Raw genomic sequence first — 25,416 nt, 5'->3', positions numbered from 1 at the left:
TAACTTTGTTTTCCATAGTGATGGAAGGCTTATGCAAATCTGTCAGCTAATATTACAGGGCTTTTTTGTGTATGGTCTCCTAATTATGTTAATCACATTGTTGACCTGCATATGCTTTCTGATTGCAGCACAGTTACTCCTTAGTAGAGCCCTGTAGCTTCAATAAATAGTGTAAGCTTTCCTCGTGTCTCTTTTTAATTTATTGTGGACATGTATGAGGGAGAGAACGAAAGGTGATGACCTGCTACCATGAATGATTGAAAGGATCTAGAGTGTTTGGTTCTGGGATGCCAAGCCACTTATCTCTCTAGGAGGGTTAGGAGGGCAAGTGAGACACTATTAGCTAGTCGAATTTGGGCCCATAGCTACTGATGAGGTATGATGACTCAGCCCCTGCATACTGATGTTCTATGGTCCCAGGCATAGTTCAGTTTCTGAGCAGAATCCCTGCAACACCATAACGTTTTTTAAAAACCAAGCAGTTATTCATTATTTATTAACAATAGCCTGCACGTGCCACAGATTTCCATCAATACTCGATCGAACATTTCACTATTGTGCTTGAAATTAAAAATGCTAAATCGCATTTTAAGTCACATTAAATAGAGTAGCCGCCCTCTGTCCTTTAAAATAAGTAGATGTACTTTGAGAATTGCACTTTTTACATCTTAATGACATACCTGCCGGTTTTAAAAACTGCATTCTGCCCTTACTTCCGGCTCCAGTTTACCCAAGGGTGTCCAGCCCTGGGTAAGAGATATTGACATGTTGTATCTAGCCTATTCTGTTTAGCAGTACTCCCATTCCTTCTAGAGCCGACAATGTTTATTTGTGTTGCTCGGTGCACAAGAGGTTTGTAAGATGACCTGCAACGTTATTTTGCTCACCGTGTTTTTAAAAAATATTTTCCTTGGTAGGATGCCCACCCTGTGCCTCGTTCGTCGGTTGCTACGTCTTTTTCGATGTTACCAACATTTCTAAGTGGGCGGCAATGAAAAACAAACTGGCGTGAGGGATTGAAATACTGTACGCTATTTTACCCCTCTTTTGAGCCAAGTGGCGTGAAGTAAGGCGTCTGTGTGTGCACCTGTCCCTCAGAATAAATGCCTGTCAGCATACCGCACAAGAGTTGAGAAAACATGCGGGTTTCCACAATAGAACATTTGTTTACATATGCAACGTGTTCTTCAACTACTCTGGTTTAACGTGTTCTTTTCTACCCCGGTCAAAGCGCATTTCATAGAGTAACAATTAACAAAGGAGGCACCGGATTGGCGATTGGGGCAAAAAACACACGTACAGGCACCTAAATGTAAAGCTATGGGTGGGTGGGGGCGGGTGAGGGGCTAATAGATCGCAATTCGAAAACGTTTGTGGCTTACTGCTAAAAGGAACGCAAGCAGTGCACTTTCGGGTGCGTGGCAAGAAGTTCACTTTAAAGTACATTGGGCCAAACTGCGCAACACTGGATAGCATTTGAACACATAACAATAGGGGCTGTTTGACTATCCCCTAAAGGAATGCTATGTAAATTAATGACAAATGGTATATTTTTTTTAAATATCTTTTTATTTTTTGATTTGCACACATTGTACATTTAACATTTTATGTCATTTCAAATGCTACAACCAATAACCTTATATATATATACAGTACATCTTACTCATATTACATCTTCAATTGGAAAAATAACCAAACTAATGCTTAAAAGGAAGAGAAAGAAAGGTAAAATAAAATAAGGGTAAGAGCAAAATGCAATCAACGACACATACTATACATTTTAACAATAATCAGATATGAACAGTACCAACAGTCTTAGTGCGAACCCAGAGCCTCCTTCCATCTGGCTATGGGCTCCCAAATTCTTAAGCCTCGCATCTTACCCCTCCTATCTTTCAGTTCATATATAGGTTTCTCCAGATTATAGGCAGCTAATAGGTTCGCCAGCCAAATTTGCATAACCGGTGGGTTTCTATCCAACCATGCCCTGGCTATAGCTAATCTATATACTGCGGTGGCCATAAAGATAAATTCTCTCTGTAGGTTACCCCCCTCTCGGCCTATCCCCATCAGTATCCAAATAGGAGTTAAAGTTATTTGTATACCTAATGACCTATCGAGAAAAACTTCTATATCTTTAATCAAAGTGTGCAATTGAGGGCAGGTAGCAAAGATATGTACAATATCTGCCTCTAATGAGTTGCATCGAGGACAAGTGATGCCCGTAGTGCCCCCCCCCCCATTTTGCTATCCTGGCTGGGGTAAAATACAGTGAATACTAAGTTTTGTAATGCTGGGATTGTAGGGGAGCTGAGCACAAGATTGTGCGACCCAGTTCCAGTGATTCCTGAAATCCTTCTGGTTCTCCACCCAGTTTCTCGACCCACTTATTGCTATATTTATCGATATCATTGATTTTCCCCTTTACCAGACATGCATAAAAAGATCTAATTGTACAGTCCCCGCCTAACTTTATTTTCACCATGATTTCATTGCTGTCATATCCTGCTGGCCCACCTTGCTTATTGCTCAAGAAGCTCCTAACCTGCAGGTATTTAAAAAAATCCCTTCTATCAACGCCATATTTAGATGTAAGATCCCTAAACTGTATTATCCCTTCTGAATCCCTCAGGTCACCAATCTGTGCAATCCCCTTTTCTGCCCATCCAGCCATTGTTGAGTCGGCAAAAACTGCCGCTGGAAAAGATCTATTCTTGTACAGCTTAGTGTACCTATTATATCTCACCAATCCAGTTTTTTTCAAAAAGGCATTCCAGATATTAATTGCTGCATTAAGTGTCTTAAATCTTGTCCTCTTGTAGTATCCATACTCGGTACAATATAAGAAGCAGTTTTCTGCCTCTTCTCCTAAAACTGCTGCATATACTTCCGTAGACATAGTTGTCACTTTTTGGTCGATACCCCCCCTCCAATCAGCCCCTGGATATACTGTATACAGACCCCCCAGGATATAGTGGCATGGATTAGCAACTTTAGCGGCACAAAAATGGAAATTTAGCGGCACAAATATGGAAATTTAGCGTCAATTTTGCGGCATTTTATGTGGCCATTTTTCCTACAACAAACACAGATATCTTCGTTTTTTTAGTTATTTAACAACATGAAGCTCTCCTGCTGCGGTGGGTGAAGGCTCACAGCTACGGTAGGTTTCATGTCTGGCTGCCGCTAGCGTTTCCATGACCATTAAATGACATCACTCGGGTCGGAGGCCAAAGATAGCTCGCCATTCACGAAACGAGAGGCTACGTGTGTGTCTGGCCGTCACGTGTGGATCAATCCCTCCCCCCTCAGCTCCCACCCGTCTCCCACGATGCCCAGAAGTGCAGTCCCTGAGGGAGGTGTAAGTCTGCAGGACAGCAGTCTCCAGCTGATGGAAGTTTAGAATGGGCGACAGGTGGCACGTGGTCTCGATGTTGCCCCTTCTTACTTTCTAGGCATTATTGTTTCAGATAGCATTTCGTTCTTTACTGCGGAAAACTGCTCTACTTGGTAGAAAAAACATTTTCCAGTGTTACTTTATAGAACCAACACGTTCCTTCATTTGGTAAAACATGCGTACAGGCTATTTCCGTAGTTGAGTCTTGAGGTTATCAAGGCCTGGGTCGCCTGTTTTCTAGCCTGAGAGGAGAGGTAATAATGTTCTAAGGACACAAAGGATGGCAAAGCCCATGCCCACCACAGAGTTGATTTGAGTGTGAAATGATAGTTGCTTGTTGAATTTAAAGCCCAGGGGGCAGATTTCTGACGACTGGCGCATCCCTGCAAATCAGCAGAGATGTGCCAGATGAGATGTGTAATGCAAGTTTACCCATGCGCCACCACAGATGCGCCGCATTTACAATGCGGCGCATCATGACGCAAGGATAAACAGATGCATGACGCATCTCCTGTCAGAAGGGTGGCGCATTGCTGGAGTCGTGTCGCAAACGCGACGCAACTCCAGCAATGCTCGTGGCCTGCCCAATTACATTCACTCAGCCACTTTTAGGAGGTGTTCCTGCGCCGGAACACCCCGCCACGCCGGAACGCCTACATGTGGCGCAGGGCTTTACAACGTGATGCATCTCCCAGGTGCGTCACGTTGTAAATACCCCGCAGCATGGCGATGGCTTTGCGCCACGGCTGTGTCACAAAAGTGACGCAACGGCAGCGTAAAAGAGGCACAAGTGGCTTGTAAATCTGCCCCTCTGTACTTTAGTAAAGCGTTTAAAGCCAGACTACAAAGTGGCCCAACCTGTGGACTTTGTCAATTCCTGTTGACCTTGCTCTGTGGTGCGAGTTCCTGTTCGCGCAATATGTCGGCACCCCTGCGTACTCACCAGTCTGACGATGGTTAAGCCATCGCTTTTCATTAAAAAAAAAAAACATTACAATCCAACAAGTGTTATCTGACAGCAGTATAATTGAATTACCCTTTAGGAGTGACATATTATCCAACAATCTGAATTGTATGAGCTGACTATTACAAATCGAGTGTCTTCCTCCTCTTTTTATTATACCTTGATTTTTAACTCTTTTTTTAAAGCGCGGCTTGCGTAGTATGTTAAAGGTCCCAGGGCTTGGTTTCAGTGTCAACCCTGCTATCCTACCCACCCGCCAATACAGCGAGGCTTCCTTTGGGCAATGGGGCCAGGACACCCACTGAGCGGGTTAATTTTCCGGATTTTCATTTAGCAAAGTGGACTTCCAAATGCTTGTTCTTTATTAAGGCCAACACCTCACGTTGTTTTTTTCGTACAGTACAGAAATGTATCTGAAAAACAAAATCAGAAATCTATCCAAATAAAAACTAGAGACAATACTTTGAAGACATCAATGTGCTCATGAAGCAAACAGAAGCAAACAGAGTGTCATTCCTCTTTAAACAGATTTGTCACAGGTCGCAAGGGGTTCCTCAGTCCCTGCATCGGTTGTAACCCATAATTGTTTTGCTAGGAGGCGAGCAGCCGAGAAATGCTGGGAAAAGGCCAGCACCCAGAGGTAGAAGAGAAGACTGCCGAAATTACGAGGACACATGAGTTTAAATATGCCTGACACTGAATAATGTCTCCCGCTTCTAACACGAGTGCTGAAACATTTATATAATCAAACCTTCGGAAAGAAAATAGAAACGCCGCGTACATTTACACTTTTTAAATAGTATATGCACACAAATGATGTGTTTGAAATGTAAATGTGCCATAGCACCCAAGAGGGATCTCTCTGGCCGTCTCTGTCTGTCTTAGCCACAGCCAACAGTTATTTATTACAGACCCCCCAGGATATAGCGGCTTTTGTAAAAATGCTGCGCGATTTCTACAAAAGTGCCGATTTCGCAGGCACTTTTGTAAAAATCGGGGCATTTTTACAAAAGTGCCGATTTCGCGGCAAACCGCAAAATCGCGAAATCGCGATATCCTGGAGGGTCTGTGTATAGCAGCAGCAAAGTAATAAAGTCTAAAATCAGGAGCCCCCCACCCCCCTCTCTCTCTTGGTAGAGAAATAAATCTATAGGCCCTCCGGGTCTTGCCGTGAGCCCAGATAAATCTATTCAGCATTATCTCTAATAAATTAAACCATCTAGTTTCAAAAAATAATGGAATAGCCCTAACAAAATTGAGGAACTTAGGCAGGATCAACATTTTTATAACATTAGTGGTACCCACAAGAGAAAGGTGTAAATTATTCATTCTTTCCAAATCCGCCTTTACCCCAGAGATTAATGGAGCCATATTATTCTCTACAACCATGTCCAGGTTTGCCGAGATTGCCACCCCCAGATATACTGCTGAGGTAACCACCCTTACGTCATTACAGCTAGAATACACATTTTCTACAATCTGTGTCTTTGATATATTCAAGCTATACCCGGAAACCTGCCCAAACAACTGGGCCTCAGTTTCTACCTCCCTAATAGCCAATGACGGATCTGGAGTCAGTATGGCCACGTCATCGGCGTAGGCCAGGGTTTTAACCGTGCAGCCATTTACCCTCATTGGTGGGATATCAGGACTACCTTCAAACCTACGCAGGAGTGGCTCTAGATACAATGCAAACAGCAGCAGGAATGAGGGGCACCCTTGCCTAGTCCCCCTTCCGATCTTCACTGCTGCCGAATGCCCCCTGTTAACTCTGATCTTGGCGGTTGGTTTGTTATATAAAGCCTGTATGGCCTTTATAAAACCTTCTCCAATACCGCACCATCTCAAAACTTGCCATAGGTAGTCCCTGTCGAACTCCTTCTCTGCGTCTAAAAGCAGCGCTGCCATAGGGTCTCCCCGACAAACGGTACGTTTAAAGGTATATCAATGTGAATACTCCCCTGTGTGTGTCTGGTTTCACTTAAGAAAGCGTGCCTGCATTCAGGATTCCCTGGCGCAAAGGCGGTGTAGCGTCACAACAGACGTTAAAGAAAGTCCGACTCAGGAAGGGGGTGCAACTTCTTTATTCTGGACCTGTGTTCAAAGCCTCACAATGCGCAACCTTACTCAATCATCCTCAATCCCTATCTGCCCGCGTATTTCTCGACTCTTCCCCAGGCTCCACCTCCACCTTGTCAGGACATGAATCTCAGTCAGGGTTCTAATGTCCTAATGCTTTGTTCGAACTTTTACAACACTACATCTCCCGCCATTTACAGAAAGAAAAGTCATAACTTAATTGAAAGGTTCCTGAGACAACAGTGATCATGGTTCCATTTTGGTCCACCATCACTCTTAAAGGTTATTCGTGATATTGACTGTTGGTCTTCTCTCTTTGTTCTTGTTTAACAAAGGCCCAGTCACCTTACTGAACCAGTGATGATTTTGTCTTTCAGTGGGTATCACCATACTTCTTAATCTTAGCCTTTACGTCTTGATCAAGAGCTTCCATCTCCTCCTTCTCACAAGTCCGGCACAAGCGGTCCATTGGATTCTCCCTGGTAGAGATCCAGGTGTGCATCGCTTGACCTAACATGAGAGTGGCTGGGCATTTCCCTGTAGCGCTGTGAGGAATATTACAATATGCATGCAGTGCTTCGCTGAGGGCTGGCTGGACGTCTCATAAGGACAGTTGAGCTTGCTTTAAAGTTCTCTTCAGAGTAGCCTTGAACTATTCCACCATCTCTTTTGGCTGAGGCAAAAGGGGTGTGACTTTCTGATGCCTGAAGTTGAGATGAGTGGGAAATTCAGGGAATTCATGTCCATTAAAGGGAGGCTCATAATCAGTTTTGACGACTTTGGGGATGTCCCAAACAGCAAAATACTTAATCTAGTACTTGTATCGTCGTGGCCATGACTACTCATCCATAAAGTATATATTTTCCTGGTTGGAGGTGCCAGATGAAATCAACAGCCACATGACACCATACATCTTCTGGCAGGTCTGACATTTGCAACGGTGATGGTGATCCCTCTTGACTGACAACTTGACACTGGAGAAAGCTTTTCACAGTGTTTTCAACCATCATGCTGTGGCTTTTTAGGGAACCGAAGTAAATGTAAATGTAAATGTGGGGTATTTGTAAAGCGCACTGTTACTCTAACCGAGTGTCCTGGCGCTGCAGACCGCTTGGGAACCCATCCTGGTTTTCCCTGTGAGATGGTCCCTTACTAGGTATCTCCAGGGTGAAACCAGGCATCCCTGGCGTCTGTGGAGGGCCGTTGTAGAGATGAGGCAAGCTTAATGCCCAGAGTTACCGAGTGTGTTCCCAGGTTAGAGTAGGCACTGAGGCGAGAATTATCGAGTCCGTTGACACCTGGTCCACAACCCTGCCGCGTCAGGAATTGAACCCTGGTCGTTTTCTGCTTACAGGTCTGCCGACTCTAACCAGTGAGCCGCACCTCATGGCTACAATGCTCCTGTGTCCTTCATGTGCTAAGTTCACTACGCCTTGACATAGCCTTTTGGGAGTAACAATCATCTTGTCCCTGACTAGCAATGCATCCATCCATCCATTTCCAGTTCATCTTTGAAATGTTGAAACAGAGCTAGTTCTTTCTTGTCCACTCCCTTTCCTGGATCCTCATCTTTCAGATGTCTCCATGTATCCAGCCGAACATGACGGACAACTTCCTGGAGAGCAGCATCTTCTGCAGTAGCCTCCATGATGGCATCAAACGGAATGGCAGGTGGCCTGGCCTGGTGAATGACAAAGTGAGAGTACTCTTCGGCCAGTGAAACACATGTTTTGGAGGACACTCAAGGGTGTCTCAGCATGTAGTCAGCCGGATTCTCACCCTTTCCGGGTTCATGAATGATGGTGCACATATAAAATTGAAGTCAGATTCCCGAGCGCTCAATGCCGGGTGGCATCTTGGCTCTAGGGTTCCCAAATTTTGCCAGCAGGACTTGATGGTCTGTAAATATGGTGAAGTGTTTCCCAATAATGAAAATATGAAAATGTTCACATGACCACACAACCGCTAGGTTTTCTTTTTTCAGTTGTAAATAGGCCTATATGGTGTCCATCAATCTGTGGCTGGCGTGTGCCACAATATGTTGCTGATCTTTCTCTATGTGTTGCTGAACAAATATTGCTCCCAGCCCCAACTGGCTGGAATCGACTGTCAGTTCAGTCTTACAGTCAGGTTGAAATAAGCTATGTTAGTGGCCCTTCCCACTGCGGTTTTGATTTTACTGAACACTCCGTCACATGAGGATGGCCACTTGAATGGCTGGTCTTGCTTGGGTAGCTCTCAAAGGGGTTGTTCAGAGTGGTATAGGGCCATATGTATCAAGGCAAAATGGGTTTGCAAATGCCGAAATTCACAGAATTCCGGCGTTTGCGAATCCATTTTCGCTAAATGGTATGTATGAAACATTTTTGTTGCAAAATAAGGAATCGCTAAGTTTGCCAATCCTTATTTTGCGATTGCATTTTAGGAATTGCAAATTTTGCAATTCCTTAAATGCAATGTATCAAGGAAAAATACATTCCAAAATGCCATTAAGGAATTGCAAATTACCACCAACTTCTAGTTGGTGGTAAGTTGCAAATTCTTTCAAAAAAGCAATATTTTAAAAATCACAAGGTGCCATGTGACGCTCATAAATTCCCTTAGGGCATGTATGTGCGCCATATGCGCACACATGTCATTTTCAGGGGTGCAGCAGGGTGTTCTTGAGACACCCCTGCACCCTTGAAAATATTCACAATTTGCGATTAGGAAATTGTGATTCGCAATTTCCCCTTCATTCCTATAGGCCTCCTGGCCCATAGAAATGAATGGGAAATTATTCATTAATTGCAATTAGCTATTTGCTTATCGCAATTTTGGAATTTTAAGGAATCGCTAAAAAGAAGCGATTTTCTACATACATACCATTTTGCGATTTCTAAATAGCGATTCCTTAAAAATCGCTATTTAGGAATCGCAAAACGGAATGTTGATACATATGGCCCATAGTCTTTTGTGTATCGGGCACAATAGCTGGCCATGCCTAGGAATGTTCGAACATCTCCAATGTCTTCTGAGAGAGGCGTTTCATTCAAAGCCTTTACTTTCTTGGGATCAGGTCTCATGCTTTTCCCAGAGAAGATGTGTCCATAGATATTCAGTGTGGTTTTGTGGAATTTGCACTTGTCCCGATTAAGAGTTAGACTGGCATCATCAAGAAGCGCTTGGCATACATGATCTAGAGCTCACTGTAGCTAAGGGTGTTCATTATGGGGCGAATGACTCTCTGTATAGCCTCTTGGAAGATCTATGCTGCCGATAAGACACCAAAGCTCAAGTGCTTGCATCTGAACAATGCTTGATGTTTTGTGAATGTAGTGATGCATCAGGAACTTTCATATGGCTCAAGCTGACAGTATCCCTTATTGAGATCCAATTTAGAGAATATCTTAGCTCTATTCAACATCTTGATCATATCACTGATCTAAGACCCCGGAACGTACCTTTCCGTCTGTGCCTTGCTTCGATTCAATCACAACCTGGGACACCCATGTTTGCCTTGAGTAGATCTGCCCTAAGTAGATCCCAAAATTCATTCTCCGCTGCGTCTGCAGATGAAAAGGCACACCCCAGTAGTGTTGAGCTGCAGGCTTTATCTGTTCATTGATGTGAAGTTGAACTTGGAAGTTGACCAACTTCTTCAAACCTGTAAACAGCTTAGGGTATTTGTTTGCATCATCTACTGTAGATAGAATGGTTACTAGCTTTAGTTGTTCTGCAGTGGGCAAGTTTAGTAGACAATCAGCTTTTTTGGGTCCATCAATAATAAGTAGTTGGGCATCCACTGTGCTGTCTTTGTAAGTGAGGATTGTTCGGAATTACCCAAAACATGATAATGGCTCTTTTGCCATCCAGGTGTAAACTTGCACAGCAGCCTTTGTAGCTTTGGTCTAAGGTTCATTTTCTTGTATTCTGTAATGCAGATGTAGTTAAGGGAAGTTCAGCTGTCTAGTATGAAGCATGCCTGATGTTCCCCCACATGGAGGCTCAGTCTCAGGTATTTTCTTCACAAGTCATGGTCATCGACCATGCAAAATTATGCAGCATTGTTCTAAGATATGGGGCTGTGGGATCTCAACTCCCCTGAATCATAACGTTGAGATCTAGAGGTGGCTTGGGACATTACATTTAACCAAGTTGAGCTGGTGATCCCTTACAGACTTGCATGATGGTGAGGCTTGAACTCCATGTTCTTGCCTTCGTGTGCCTCATTGTGATGCTTTGCATGTTCTCTTATAATGGTTTTCTTTCCCAAAATACAGGCATTCTTGTTCCATAGTCAGACATGCTTCCATGTGGTGATAAGCCTGTTCACATTGGTAGCATTCTCTTTCGTTCCTTCTACTTTGCACAAGCTTAGGACTTCGATGACGGTTTGGAAATTAGATTAGCACCGGTGATCTGACTGTCATCTGTCTGTGCACCGAGCCTGTTGTCTAAACAAAACTCCTGTTTCCAGCCTCCATCTTCTTTGCATGTTCTTCAGCTTAATAATTTACTCTGGTCATCTCTTTTAATTCGTCCAAGGAGTAACTTTTCTTCAAAAGACATAGATGAAGATACTCATACTGGAACGCTTCAATGACTCAAAGGTGTAATGCATCTTCTGTTGTGAACGTGTCAAAAGCGCAGTACGGCGCTACGTGTTCCAGATGTGTGATGAATTCTCCTTATCTGTTCATCTTTTTCTTGTGAGGCCAGGTTGAAAGTATGTTGTTCATAGTCTATTTTTGTTGTGTAAAATCCTTTTGTTGAGTGCTGCACGCAGTAGTTGGTAAGACGTCGTTAACTCTGCATTTAGTTCTTTAATGACCTGTCCGATATCTATGCCCACCAGATTTCTTAAGGCAATATTCGGGATAAGCTACTTTCGACCATTTTATGTAGTCTTCAAAGTTATAAAACCATTCTTTCCAGTGCAACCCCATTCCACTACCCGATGTGAGAGGCAAGGGTTCTAGGGGGTGGAGATAGGAGGCTCCCAAGATGCTGGGAGTCTGCGTGTCACCAAGGGAAGTAGAAGCAGGTGAACACGTTGAAGTGGTTCATCTGATTATTTCTCCAACCTTCGCTTGTGGTCGGAAGACCACGTTTTTGGTATTGTTTCCCTCTGTACTTCTTACAGAAGATGTAGAAAGTCACTAGTTTGTTCCGGTGAGAATCTTTTACTATTCTGCTTTTGCTAGCCTGACTTAAGATGGGTGCTCTGGCACTCGTGCAGGAATTGGAGATGGGGCCTGACTTAAAAATGGCCACCACTATGTATTTCTGTGTAAATGAGTTAACACTGCATGACCTCAAGATGGCCACCACTGCTTTTCACGATATCACAGTCTTGTGATGCATGTACTGGCACAGCGCATGTTGAGCTGCCTAACCGGCAGCATGCTGCTCACCTTCAGCTGGCTTGTCAGGTAAGTCTTCATACTTCTTCTTACATTACATCCGGGGTAGGTCCAGGTTTTGCTTTGCTCTGACATGCTTCATTCTCACACAACTGCTGCAGCGGGACTAGATGGGTGCTTGGATGGCATCCTCGTCACCATTTGTCACGCCGCAGAAAGCAGTAAAGAAAGCATGAGTCGGGGAGGGGTGCAACCTTTTTATTTAGGCCAGTGCTCAGAGCCTCACAATGCACAACCCTACTCACTCATCATCAATACCTATCTGCCGGCTTCTTTCCTGACTCCTCCTCTTCCATCCCCAGGCTCCACCTTGTCAGGATGTCATCCTTGGTCAGGGTCCTAATGTCCTAATGCTTCAGTTAAACTCTTACGACATTAATGAAGGGACTGAGAAGTGCTGAGTGGGAAGGCTGCACATCCCTTAAGCAGCCAGCACAACAAGAACCTGGGCTGTTTAGAGGAGCCTGTAGGGGGCCGGCATGCTTCATTTGTGAAATAAGTGCCAGTGGCCAAAGTGTTTCTCAGAAGCTTGTCAAGGGTGTTGCCGAACGTCAGGGTTGCTGAATACTGGGGTTGCCTGGTCTTGATTTCAACTCATACCTGTTTCTTCCAGCACCTAAACCTCTCTGTCACTCTATTTTTTCTTGCAGGTTCTTTTCTATCTCTGCTTCCTTCCTTTGTCACTGATTTTCCGCCTTTCTCTTTCTCCTCTCATCCTCTATTCCCCCCATTTGTGGTTTTCTCTTTCTTGGGCTGGGTCACAGTCTGATGAGGAAAAGTTGGTGACAGTTCCCAAAAAAGAGTGGTGATGGACTTGCTACCACTGGAGCAGTGGTGTAGCTAGACATTTGGCCGCCCGTGGCGGCCCCGGCGTTTGTTACCCTTCTAATCGCACCTTTAGCAACACATTTTTCACTTTAACGGTAGATATAAAAAGGCCTGTAGTGGAGCACTGCCAAAGCCTTTAAAGCGATCCTGCTTCTTTGAATTAATGGCCAGTGTCCCGCTCTCTGGCGCACATCTTCATTAACTGCCTTTCTCAGGTGCTTCATCTCTTACAGCAGTAACAGCCAAACCCAAAAAAGCACCAGTCAAAACGGCACCTCATGTTGACCACCACTTCCGGCGTTGCCAGAAGATAGGCTAGTTCCCAAAACCCACACAGAAGAGGATAACAATGAAGAATTAATTACACGACGGGCAGACAGTATTCTCACCTGAAATGAAGGATGCACTCAGCCATATTTACGCAACGAACAATAAGGCTGCCGGTGGCCCACGCAGGTGGCCCCATAGGAGGGCGGCCACCTTAGTGCCACATGAGGGCACAAACCAGTCGGGCTAGTGTTTGGACCCCCTGGAGGTTCGGCACTACTGGGTCATTTCCGGCGTGTCAGTGGGCGGGGGCCAGGTATATCTACCTCCCCCACCCAGATGGCGATCTTTTCCGCGCCGAGGCATCACGCCGTCTCAACGTCAGTTGGTCGGCCAGGAGGTGGGCAGCTAGCATAGGGGCTGCCTGCCCTTGTTTCGCCTGTAAGTTGACCCACCATGTTGGCATATTTCTTATGCAAAATAAACCTGCAGCAATGTTTTCTCGAACAACCAATGTGTCTTGTGTGTTCTTTATTATGGTAATGCTGTATTTGAGTTGGGTGTGTTGCCAATATTGGCACTATAGGCATGTGCCAGGCACCCTATAAAGCCCCCCCTCCCCATCCCCCTGAGGCCGCTGTAGGAGCAGGGCCGTAACGTAGGCTTCTGGACCTTCTTAGGGTGAACCAAGAAATCCACCCAGGTGTCAATGAACAAACGATGTCAAGTAGATAGGCAACACAGAAAGCATCCATGCCAGGACATGATTTAGCAAACTCTGAAAGGTGGCAGGTGTGTCCTTAAATCCAAACTGCATGATTCTAATCCGAACATGCCATCTGCAGAGGAGAACACATTCCTCTGGTTTGCAGTAGGCCATGATGAAATCTGCCAATACCCACCTGTTGAGTTGAAGATTCTTTAAAACCAGAGCAAACGTATTTGGCAAAAGGTCGTTGGAGGTCCCAGATGGTGTACATTGTCCACCCTGACCATTGCAACAGAGCCCCAAATACTGGCAGTGGTACAAGGGAATTTTGTTGGCAAGTTTTTCAAACGTCTGACAAGATAGAGGGGTACAGTAAAACTTTTACATGTTGATTTTGATGTTGGGCCCACAAAATCAAAAAAGAGATTACCATTTAGCAAAAACCTACTGATTTTACTAAAGTGATATGAATACACAAACTTACCTATGGGTGTTTTCAGCAAGCCCTCTTCATCCATTAGTCAGTTGTAGTGTCCTTCATATTGTTCATCATCCAACAGCTTAGAGCAAGTGACAGTGAATCAACCCACTTCAGCCATTGGCCATCTTCACTGTGAGTAATGGCACAGTGCTCTTTCACAAGGAGCATGTCAGCATACAAAGTAGTTCCTTCAGTGCCAGGGACTACTGTGGCATTGTGTGCTTTCTGAGACCTACACATTTTGACGAGGGTCCGGCAGCTTCCCCAGAAATCTTGTTTTGGGGAAAAAATAAAAAAATCCATTAACGAAGCCAAAAGGCAGCCAACTTACGCAAAACCTACTGGTTTCATCCATGCATGTTCTTTATGTACTTAAGTCCTTACTAAAGGGGCCTCAACCACCAGTGTTGTTTTCATGAACTTCTAATTGAAAATATCACACACCAACAAATAATGATTATGTTTTTCATGACAACATGAGGTAACTATTTTATTACAGCCATTCTCATGCAACTCTCAGGGGAGAACTGTTTGTGTAAAACATACAATGCTGCAAACATTAAATAAGCCAACAAGTGTAGACTTCTTTTAATAAAAGGTGTGACTGTTTAATCTGTTTATTCGAGTGATGTTTTAGTACGGGTCTTCAGTTTTGGTTTTACTTTGAGTGTATACGAAGCCCACCCAAAAATACCCATCAAAGCTTCAATTTGTATTAGGTGAGGGCCATGCAGCACAGTATTGTTTATTACATATGTGTAAAGTAAGTGGCATAATAGGAGATGATTCATGACTCAAGACCTTTAAAAAAGTGTTTAGAAAAAGATGAAAGATGTTTTGATAATGGAATCAGATGGAGTGAATGCAAACATTTAATGGGGGCTACCTACTGACTTCTAATCACCCATGCAATCCTAATGGTTTTTCAAAAGGATTCTCAGACACCTTAGTTTTTTTCGTGGCATGCTTCACCATTGCATCCTCACCAAGATACAAGGAGGTTATTGGGCAGGCTCAACCTTGAAAAACAAGGTAAATCTTTTTGTTTTTTAGATGGATCTATATCTAAATTACCTCAAAGTGTCCTAAAATCACAATTTATGTTTTTATTTATTTACGAGCCACTTGGCAATGTTAAATAACAAGGTTTGATGCTGTTGGAGAGCATTATGTACTCCTGCATCCAAGCTCTTTACATTTCAGCTTAAATATTCCTTACCTGGCCGGTTGGCTTTCATCAGGACCAAGTGATAATATCCCTATTGGACTTATTGAATCCATACACAATACTCAGTGCCACATCACTCTCAACCATGCATTCATTCTAGCATGCCACACTTCTACGAAACATCCTCAAAGAGTCCTCAGTTTAGATCCTGTTGGTAATAGAAAAAAATTAGTATTATTAACCATCACAGTTACTGTTTCTTGTTTTCTGTGATATACTCTGTGAGTACTGCAAAGACATTTATTTCATGTCGAAGAAATCCTGCACACATGCTCACGCAATGCTTACAAATGGGAAGAAATGCTCGAAGCGCATGTTTTGATGCACCCTTATACTGTTAATTAATCAGAGTAACAGCGAATTCTTCATGCATCTTCATCATGCAAATGTGGTAGTGCCGACACAGCACAAACATACTTCATCACTTCCTTCTGTCAAGCCCCATTGGGACGCAGGGAGGGGTCGGTCTTGTAGTAATATACTGAAAAGAGAACCCAAGGTAAACCAAGTAAGCGTGTTTGTTTTGAATAAAGAAACAATGGGCACATAGGGACAAATCATCCTGATAGGGACTTACTTTGTGTACGGACCCATTGCACCTACAAAAATCCCTCCCTGTTACCTGCATTTTTTTACGTTGTGCGGGCTGATGTTGTTTCTCTCAGCGACATTATCCAGGTCAAGTGGTACGCATACCAACATCATTTCATATCGTATAGTGTCTCAGAGTTTCTGATCATGTTACCCTTCCTCATCGTTATGTTCATAGAAGGTCCAACCTAGCAAGCGCTGGTGGACGATTATCATGAATAACATTGCAGTGTTGAATTCTATCTATATTGAGGCGAGTGCTTCATTCATCAAAACACTCGTAGACAATAAAGTTGGTGTTATTTTAAAATTATAATATGCAGTTTGTTTAGAGTCCAAACATATGCTTTTCTACCTGCCAGGTAGTGTTCACAATATTAGGTGCTTGAAATTCTGTTGTGTGGCCCTCCCCTTACAATGTGTGTCATTTATTCCCAGGTATTATTCTTGTAAGTCACTACTGATATATTTTACTGTGACTATTTATTTGATCCTCTTCTAAAAAGTACCCATGTCGGGTAATTCCCTTATCTGTTCATAGAGACCAATTGGATGTCATTGTTCATTCCTGGAATATGGGTACGGCAGTGGTAAATTCATGATTGCTCACTCTCAGAGAGTAGTATCTCAAGGTTCCTTATACTGTCATCTAACTGTTCAAGTGCCACCAATTTCAAGTCTGATGTTGAATGATCATTTGTGATGTAGTGATTGGTCAATTTTGTTGTGTACTTTCTGCGCCTTAAATTGATCGGATGTTCCCCTATCCGGATCTTAATCTTTCGGCCGGTCAGAATGCATGCTCCCATTTTAAAGATGTGTTCGGTCGCATCCTAATTGCTGGGTTGGGAACGACGACAGAAGGTTGTTCGGTCCCAGTTCCCAAACAATGTTGGACGGACTCAGGTCCGTCCGACATTGTAATCTGGCCCTTTTTTGAGAACATGGTTTTTTCATAAGATAGTGATCCTGCATTAATGAGATACCAATTCTTTTGGATGATCGTTTTTGCATGGTTTGATGCCATATTGTATGTAGTTGCACAAATCAGTGTATTCTCCTTGTTTTCCTTTCCAGTAGTTTCCAACAGAGCATCAGTGTTTTGATTCATTGCTCTTTTCTGACATTTTCGTATGATGTTCTCCAGATAGTCCCTTGCCCGCACTTTATTCATAAAATCCTCAGCTTGTCTTTTGAAATCCCCCACTGTACTGCAGTTCCTGTGTAGCCTCATGACATGTTCATAAGGGAGATTTTTTTTTAATGTTTTGGGATGGAAGCTTTCAAATTTTAATAAGCTGTTCTTATCTGTGGGTTTATGATGTGTGTCTATGCAACGATCTGATTTGGGTAAGGTTTTAGCATCCAAGAATGTGAGTTGTTTGTTGCTGAGTGTGTGGGTGAATTTCAGAAACTGATCCTGGTTATTCATCCAAAGGAAAAAGTGGGAAATGGAATCTTGATTATCTTCCCAGATGAGAAGGATACTGCCTATATATCTGCTTCATAGTTTTTTCCATAAAGGATTTATTTAATTTAGGATGGACTTCCGCCACCGCCATTTGCCCCGCCCCTTTTCTCTTCTGTTCCCTCCCCGCTCCCGCCTCCCAGCTGCTCCGCCCACCCGCGCACTTGGCCTTAAATGGCGACCGTGAGACGCAGGTGAGTGTGACCCACTTGTGGGACACCCCCGCGCCGCACGGCCACCAGCTGCTGAGTGTGCCCCATTGCCTGCCTTCTGCCTCGCCGCCGGCCTCGCTGCCGCCTTGGCCGCTCCCCTTTGGTTTTCGCCAGTTGTTTTGCCCTAAATTTGTGCTTGTTTCTTTTGTGCTGTGTGATCGTTTCTTTTGCTGTTTTCACCATTGTTTTGCCCGCCATTTGTGCCTGTATTTTATGTGCCGTGACATCGTTTTCCTTCCTGTTTTTGCCTTTTATTTTGCCCTCCAATTGTGCCTGTTTCATTTAAAGTAACCTCTGTGCCGTGTTTCAGTTTCCTTCCTGTTTGGCCGCCTATCTCGCCGCCCTCCGCTCTCCCTCCCCGCTTCCCGCCACCGCCATTTGCCCCGCCCCTTTTCTCTTCTGTTCCCTCCCCGCTCCCGCCTCCCAGCTGCTCCGCCCACCTGCGCACTTCGCCTTAAATGGCGACCGTGCGAACGCGCAGCGGTCACGCGCAGCGGGCGCGCCGATTGTGCGCCGAAGGCGCGCCAAAGGTAAGCCCGTCTGCGCCCGTCCGCGACCGGATCGTGACCAGCGCCAGGACCCCTGCCCCCCGAAGACCCCGACCTACCCGCCTGACGTACTCAGCCGCCACCCTCATCGCACTCAACACCGGCAGACTCCCAGAATGCCACCAAGCCACACCACGACGCACCCACGGACCTTTCAGCTGCCACGCCTGCAAATTCACCTGCATCCGGACCTGCCTCGCACCAGCACCCGCCAAGTCTAACACCAGCAGCACCCACCTCAAGTGCATCCTGCTCAACACCCGCTCCGTCCACAGACACGCCATCGAACTCTGGAACCTCCTAGACGCCACAGCCCCTGACGTTGCCTTCCTCACGGAGACCTGGATGAACGCCTCTTCAGCTCCCGACATCGCCATCGCCATCCCAGAGGGCTACAAGATCGTCCGGAGGGACCGCAACGCCAACCAGATGGGAGGAGGCATCGCCATCATCCACAGGAACACCATCCGTCTCACGACCAGCACCGACAACACCCTGACCAGCGCCGAACACCTGCATTTCCAGATCCAAACCAACCCGAACACCACCCTCAGAGGCACCCTGATCTACCGACCCCCGGGACCACGCACCCCATTCAGCGAGGACATCGCCGACTTCGTCAGCCCGCATGCCCTCCCCTCCGCTGACTACATCCTCCTGGGAGACCTCAACTTCCATCTGGAGAACAACAACGACCGCAACACCAGCACCCTGCTCGACAACCTCGCCAATCTTGGACTCAAGCAGCTGGTGTCCACCCCCACCCACCTCGCCGGACACACACTCGACGCAGTCTTCTCCTCCAGCACAGACATCAACTTCAGCCACGCCACAGAGCTTCAATGGACGGACCACAGCTGCGTCCACTTCACCTTCAAGAGAACGACGACCCACCACCACCAGCAACAGGCCGCCCGCAGAAGCTGGAACAAGATCACAGCAGACCAGCTCGCCACCTCCCTGAGCCAGCACCCTCCTGCCAGCTCAGCAAACCCCAGCCAGGCCGCCGACAGCCTCACGAAGTGGATCAGCAACTGCGCGGACGAGCTCGCCCCGCTGAGGACCCCGCCCAGCAGACCCGGCAGCAAGAAAGCCCCGTGGTTCACCGACGAACTCAAGAGCTCCAAGAAGAACTGCCGAGCCCTCGAGAAAGTCTGGAGAAGGGAACCTACACCGGACAACAGGACCACCCTCAAGCGGGCCACTCGGAAGCACCACCAGCTGATCCGCGCCGCCAAGAAAACTGCATTCAAGGACCGGCTGGACAACAATGCACACAACAGCAAGGAACTCTTCAACATCGTGAAAGAGCTATCCAACCCCAGCGCAGGAAACAACGACATCACCCCATCGCAAGACCTCTGCAACTCCCTCGCCTCATACTTCCACAACAAGATCGCGGACATACACAACAGCTTCAACAACCAACCAACGTACACCATGACCGAACAACCACCCCCCACCACCACCCTCCACGCCGGACCCCGATCAGCACCGAAGACACCATCCGCACGATGAACTCCATCCACTCCGGATCACCAACCGACCCCTGCCCTCACCACGTCTTCAACAAGGCCGACGCTGTCATCGCACCCCACCTGCGAGACATCATCAACACATCCTTCGACACCGCCACCTTCCCTGAGAGCTGGAAGCACGCCAAACTCAGCGCTCTACTCAAAAAACCGACAGCAGACCCCACCGAACTCAAGAACTACCGCCCCATCTCGCTCCTCCCGTTTCCAGCCAAAGTCATCGAGAAGACCGTCAACAAGCAGATGGCCGCCTTCCTCGAGACGAATGGATCCCACGACCCCTCACAGTCCGGCTTCCAAGCCAATCACAGCACCGAGACCGCCCTCATCGCCGCCACCGATGACATCCGAGCCCTGATGGACAACGGAGAAACAGCGGCCCTCATCCTCCTAGACCTCTCCGCGGCATTCGACACTGTCTGCCACCGCACCCTAGTACAGCGCCTCAGCAACGTCGGAATCCAGGACAAGGCGCTGGAATGGATCATCTCCTTCCTCGACGGAAGAACTCAGAGAGTCCGCCTACCACCGTACAAGTCAGAGGCCTCCGAAGTCATCTGCGGCATCCCTCAAGGATCCTCTCTGAGCCCCACCCTCTTCAACGTCTACATGAGCCCCCTCGCGGCCATCGCACGCCAACACAACCTCAGCATAATCTCCTACGCCGACGACACCCAGCTGATCCTCTCCCTGACCAACGACCCCGCCACCGCCAGAGCCAACCTACACGAAGGGATGAAAGAGGTAGCCGAGTGGATGACGACCAGCCGCCTGAAACTGAACTCTGACAAGACGGAGGTCCTCATCCTGGGCCCTTCACCCTCCGCCTGGGACGACTCCTGGTGGCCTCCCGCCCTGGGCACCGCACCCAAACCGACAGACCATGCACGCAACCTGGGCTTCATCCTGGACTCCTCCCTCTCCATGACCAGGCAAGTCAACAACGTCTCCTCGGCGTGCTTCACCATCCTACGAATGCTACGGAAGATCTTCTGGTGGATTCCCACCGAGACCAGGAAGACCGTCACCCAGGCCCTCGTCACCAGCCGACTGGACTACGGCAACGCCCTCTACGCCGGTACCACCGCCAAGCTCCAGAAGAGACTCCAGCGGATCCAGAACGCCTCAGCCAGACTCATCCTCGACATCCCACGAACCAGCCACATCTCCGGACATCTGAGAGACCTTTACTGGCTCCCCGTCAACAAAAGAATCACCTTCCGCCTCCTCACCCACGCACACAAAGCCCTACACGGCCAAGGCCCGAGCTACCTCAACAGCCGGATCAACTTCTACGCTCCCAAACGCCACCTCCGATCAGCCAACCACGCCCTCGCCGCCGTCCCCCGCATCCGAAGAGCGACTACAGGAGGAAGGTCCTTCTCCTACCTGGCCGCCAAGACCTGGAACTCCCTCCCGGCCGACCTGCGCCTGACCCAAGACCACCTCTCCTTCAGGAAGAAGCTGAAGACCTGGCTGTTCGAGCAGTAGCGGCACCCCCCCTCCCCCAGCGCCTTGAGACCCTATGGGTATGTAGCGCGCTCTATAAGTGTCCCTGATTGATTGATTGATTGATTGACTTCATCTGAAAGTGGGGCTTTTAAAATATGGTGCTGTCGTATTCAAAAAGATTTCTGCTAAGCGCAAGGCTTGCACGTTCCAGTATGAATTGATGGGCTATTTTATATATCCAGGTCTCCTGAAGGAGGACATTTGCAAGTTCTTGCCACAGGTGTTCTAGTAGTAGGCTCGCATACAAACTCTCTATATCAAGACTTACCAAAAGGGTATGATCTGGATACAATTCTACTTCCTTTAACATGATCAATGAGATCTTGGTGTCTTTCAGGTATGTCTGGGTTTTTGGTATGATGAGTCTAATTAAAGCATCCCAAAATTGTGCTAGAGGTTCCAATATTGATCCTAAATCTGATAATATTGGTCAGCCTGGCAGGGTGCAACTCCTTCGTATGTATTTTTCGAAAAGTGCAGTAATATGGCATAGCTGGTTGTTTTTTCCTTAAAAACTCTCCTTCTTGATGTGATATCCAACCCCCTGTTTTTGCTTCCTCAACCATATCACATATTTCCTTAATCAGCCCTGGCATAGGTCTTCGTTAATACTGTGATAATTCCTATTATCTTCCAAGAGGTGTACACATTCCTGTATGTAGTCAGTTCTGGTTGGGGCAGTACAATGATCCCTCTATGTTTAATTTTGATTTGATTTGATTTTTATTTGTAAAGCTCAACATATGCCCGAAGGCATCTTGGCACTAGAGTATGCCAGGACAATACTGCTGAAAATGGGCAAACTATGAACATTACACAGATAAAGAAGAAAGGCGTTTTTTAAAATGCTTTCTGAAAATCAACCAATTAGGTTCACATCTCAGAGGCAGAGGCATTTGATTCAAAATCAGAGAGATGGCATGAACAAAACTTCTGCCTCCCCGAGTGGGTTTAATGATCTTGGGAACTTGCATTGTCCATGGCTGATCGAAGACACCTTCTGGGAGAATACCATAGATTTTCTTTCTTCAGATATTCCTGGCCAATCCCATGAAGGGCCTAGTGTGCAATACAGAGTGCTTTAAAATCCGCTCTCTTTTTAATAGGAAGCCAGTGTAGCTCTTCCAGCCCCTAGGAGGCTGATTCGTTTTTTCTGATTTTTTTCAGAAGACTAATTGCTGCAAACTGCAGCCTCTGGAGTTTCTTAATAAGCCTTGCTGCATGCCCAAGTATAAGGCATTGCAGTAGTCCAGCTTTGATAACACTAAAGAGATAACAACTGCTGTCTGAAAATCAGACAAGATGTAGGGCGTGTTTTTCCAGTATCTTTAAAAGATAGAAACAGGAGGAAATAAGCTGATTCTTCTGCTCAGCAAACTTGAGTTTAGAATCAAAAACTACTCCTAATGTTTTTACTTTGGTGACTGGTTTAGGTGTATGTAAATGTATAGGCATTTATATAGCGCACTACTTACCCGTAGGGTCCCAAGGCGCTTCGACCGCTGCGAAACCCTTCCTGGCTTCCCTGAGAGATGGTCCCTTAATGGGTATCTCCAGGGTGAGACCAGGCATCCCCGGCGGTCTGGTGGGGCCGTTAGTGAAGATGAGGCAAGCTAATGCCCAGAGTTGCCGAGTGTGATCGCTGATCAGAGTGGGCACCGAGGCGAGAGAATTATCGAGTCCGCTGACACTGGTCCAGAAACCTGCCGCGCCGGGAATCGAACCCTGGTCCCGGGCCGTCCTCTGCTCTCGGGTCTGCCGCCTCTAACCAGTGAGCCACACTACTTCACTACTAGGTAAAGGGCCCAGAGTAGATGGCCATCAAGAGACATTCCAGAACGAAAGATAAGGCCTTCGGGAACACCTCTGTCTTATCCGAGTTTAATTTAAGACATTGGCTGTTCATCCGGTCAAAAATTGCTCTCATGCAGTTGTTAAACCGGAGAGCTACCTTCTCTACATTGCTGGTAACAGGCACAACTATTTGTGTGCCTTTCACGGAGGAAATTGTTTTAAAGCAAAAAGATCTAGTCAGTTTAGCAAGTGGGAGACATAAAGGTTGAACAGAGTCAGTCAGTCAAGGATATGTTTATTTAGATCATAGTCTTCAAACAAAAACAGAGAAGTAATTACAGGTTAAAATATTCTACAACAATACAAAAGGATAATTACAAGCATATTTATAAAACGACCCCACAGAGAAATACATCTCCTGCCAAAACAATACCAATAAAAGCATCACATTCTTAGGCTGATTGTAAGATTCTAAAACTGTTACTCAGTGTTGTTTAACAAGCTTTGTACACTCTTTAAATAGTTCCCTAGAGCAATTGCAATGTCTATCGAGGGCATTTCCGTAAGAAGGTTGACCGCCAGGGTCCGCGTTCTTATGCCATATTTTAAAAATATGGGACGCAGGCATAGTTTACGCAGTTCTAGAATAGTTATGCAATCTACCAGGATGTGCACTAAGTCACCTTTGTCCTCAACCTACACTTGCAACACCCTTTGTAATCCAACATTTTTAATTTTAAATCTTTGTTTACCAGCAACGGGTTAATCCCAATCTGCATTCTTAATATATCCTGTCTATACCAAGGGTTTGGTAAGATATCTAGGTAAGGGAACCAATTTTCATTAGACCAAGATTTTCGATAACAGCTTCTAATTTAAGATCACCTAAAAACCAATTACATTTAATTACTTTTTCCCAAAACATAAAATGTTTGTCTTGTCCATATTTACAGTTAAAAGTTTCCTCGCACAGTAATCATTAAAAAATGTTAATTTTCTTTGGAGACCCAGTTCGGTCTGATCTAGTATTACCAGGCCGTCCGCGTATGGAAGACAGGACACTTTTTTCCCGTCCATTTTTGGGCTGGCGCTACCATCTACTTCAAGGCTGGTAGGCAAGTCAGATAAAAATATAGAGAATAACTGCGGGGCCAGGACGCAACCCTGTCTCAAGCCATTTTCAATGGGTGTTTTTTGCATCAATGACCCCTCTGTATCCTTGATTACTTATGCTCAATTACCTCGGTGTAGTTCTTTTATTATAGCCAGAAGGTCTTTTGGTATATTTTTATTTATAAGTGTTTCCCATAGACGGTTCCGATCTACAGAATCGAATGCTGCCCGAAAGTCCACGAAACAACAGCAAAGTTTACCATTTTGTTGCGTCGACTTTCGCGCCATTGCCCATAGTGCAAAGCAGTGATCTGTCGTGGAATGCCCTTCTCTAAATCCTCCCTGTTCAGTAGGTACAATTGCAAACTCCTCGACCCAAGCATTTAGCCTGTTTAACACTATTTTTGAAAACACCTTTTCTCCTATATCAAGGAGATTGATCAATCTATAGTTTTGTGGTGTGTCCATGCTACCTTTTTTATGAATTGGTCTGATTACAGCGCCCTTCCAGTTCATTGGCATTGTCCCTTCTCCTAATATTATTTGAAATAGTTGTGAAAGGAATCTTGCCCACCATTTTATCTGTGATTTTAATATTATTGCTGGAAGATTGTCCGGCCCTGCCGCTCGGGTTAATTTCAGGTTCCTGATTATACTTTCTACCTTCTGTTCTGTGAAGTCTAGTTTAAATTCTTCTGTTATTTCCTGCCAGTGCTCGGGCTCTATAGCTCCTGGGTATTCTCGCGGACCATATAATTCCTTTAGGTACTTCTCCCAGGCTTCCTCACTAACGACACATTTCATTCCTCCTGTCATGGGGCGGATGCTGCTTTTATCAGCTCCCAGAATTGTCTTAGATTTTTTGTTTCAATTGATTCTAGCAAATTTACCCAGCATTTCTCTTTGTACGCCCTTTTTGCCTCTGTTGTTGCTATCTTTTTAAACTCCTTCTTCAGCTCAATAAGATATTTTTGCCTCTCTAAGTTAAACCTTTTCCTTAGTTTTCTTGATACTGACCTTATTTCCCTTTTTTAGTTTGGCAGTCAACGGAGAATCATTTCAATCGGCTGGCCGGGTTTATTGTACCCTTTCTTTTATCTTTTTTTAGGTCTACGCGGAGACACTGTACTACTTGGGCTATCTTCTCCTCATACCATTCCAGATTTTTACTTCCAGAGTCCTCCAGTTTAATCTTATACTGAAAGGATTTAAATTTTTACTGGTACTCATCAGTTATTCTTGTTGTTGCTCTCTTGGGGTAATCTACTTCTTGTGGGATCACCTT

The 25,416-nt window shown here is 45.6% G+C and overlaps 1 protein-coding gene across 1 annotated transcript in view; it reads left to right on the top strand.

Annotated features, from left to right (window-relative positions):
- Nucleotides 1-8,040: 8,040 nt before the first annotated feature.
- The window catches only part of LOC147711705 (chondroitin sulfate N-acetylgalactosaminyltransferase 2-like), a 158,951-nt gene continuing 141,575 nt past the window's right edge, over nucleotides 8,041-25,416 (top strand). The window contains exon 1 of the mRNA XM_086919521.1: nucleotides 8,041-8,136. Within this exon, the coding sequence (XP_086775647.1) occupies nucleotides 8,041-8,136 (96 nt within the window). The remainder of the gene's footprint in view (nucleotides 8,137-25,416) is intronic.

The sequence above is a fragment of the Lissotriton vulgaris genome, chromosome 5, assembly GCF_964263255.1.
Source record: "Lissotriton vulgaris chromosome 5, aLisVul1.2, whole genome shotgun sequence".
NCBI lineage: Eukaryota > Metazoa > Chordata > Amphibia > Caudata > Salamandridae > Lissotriton > Lissotriton vulgaris.
This window is presented reverse-complemented; position numbering and strand designations above follow the sequence as displayed.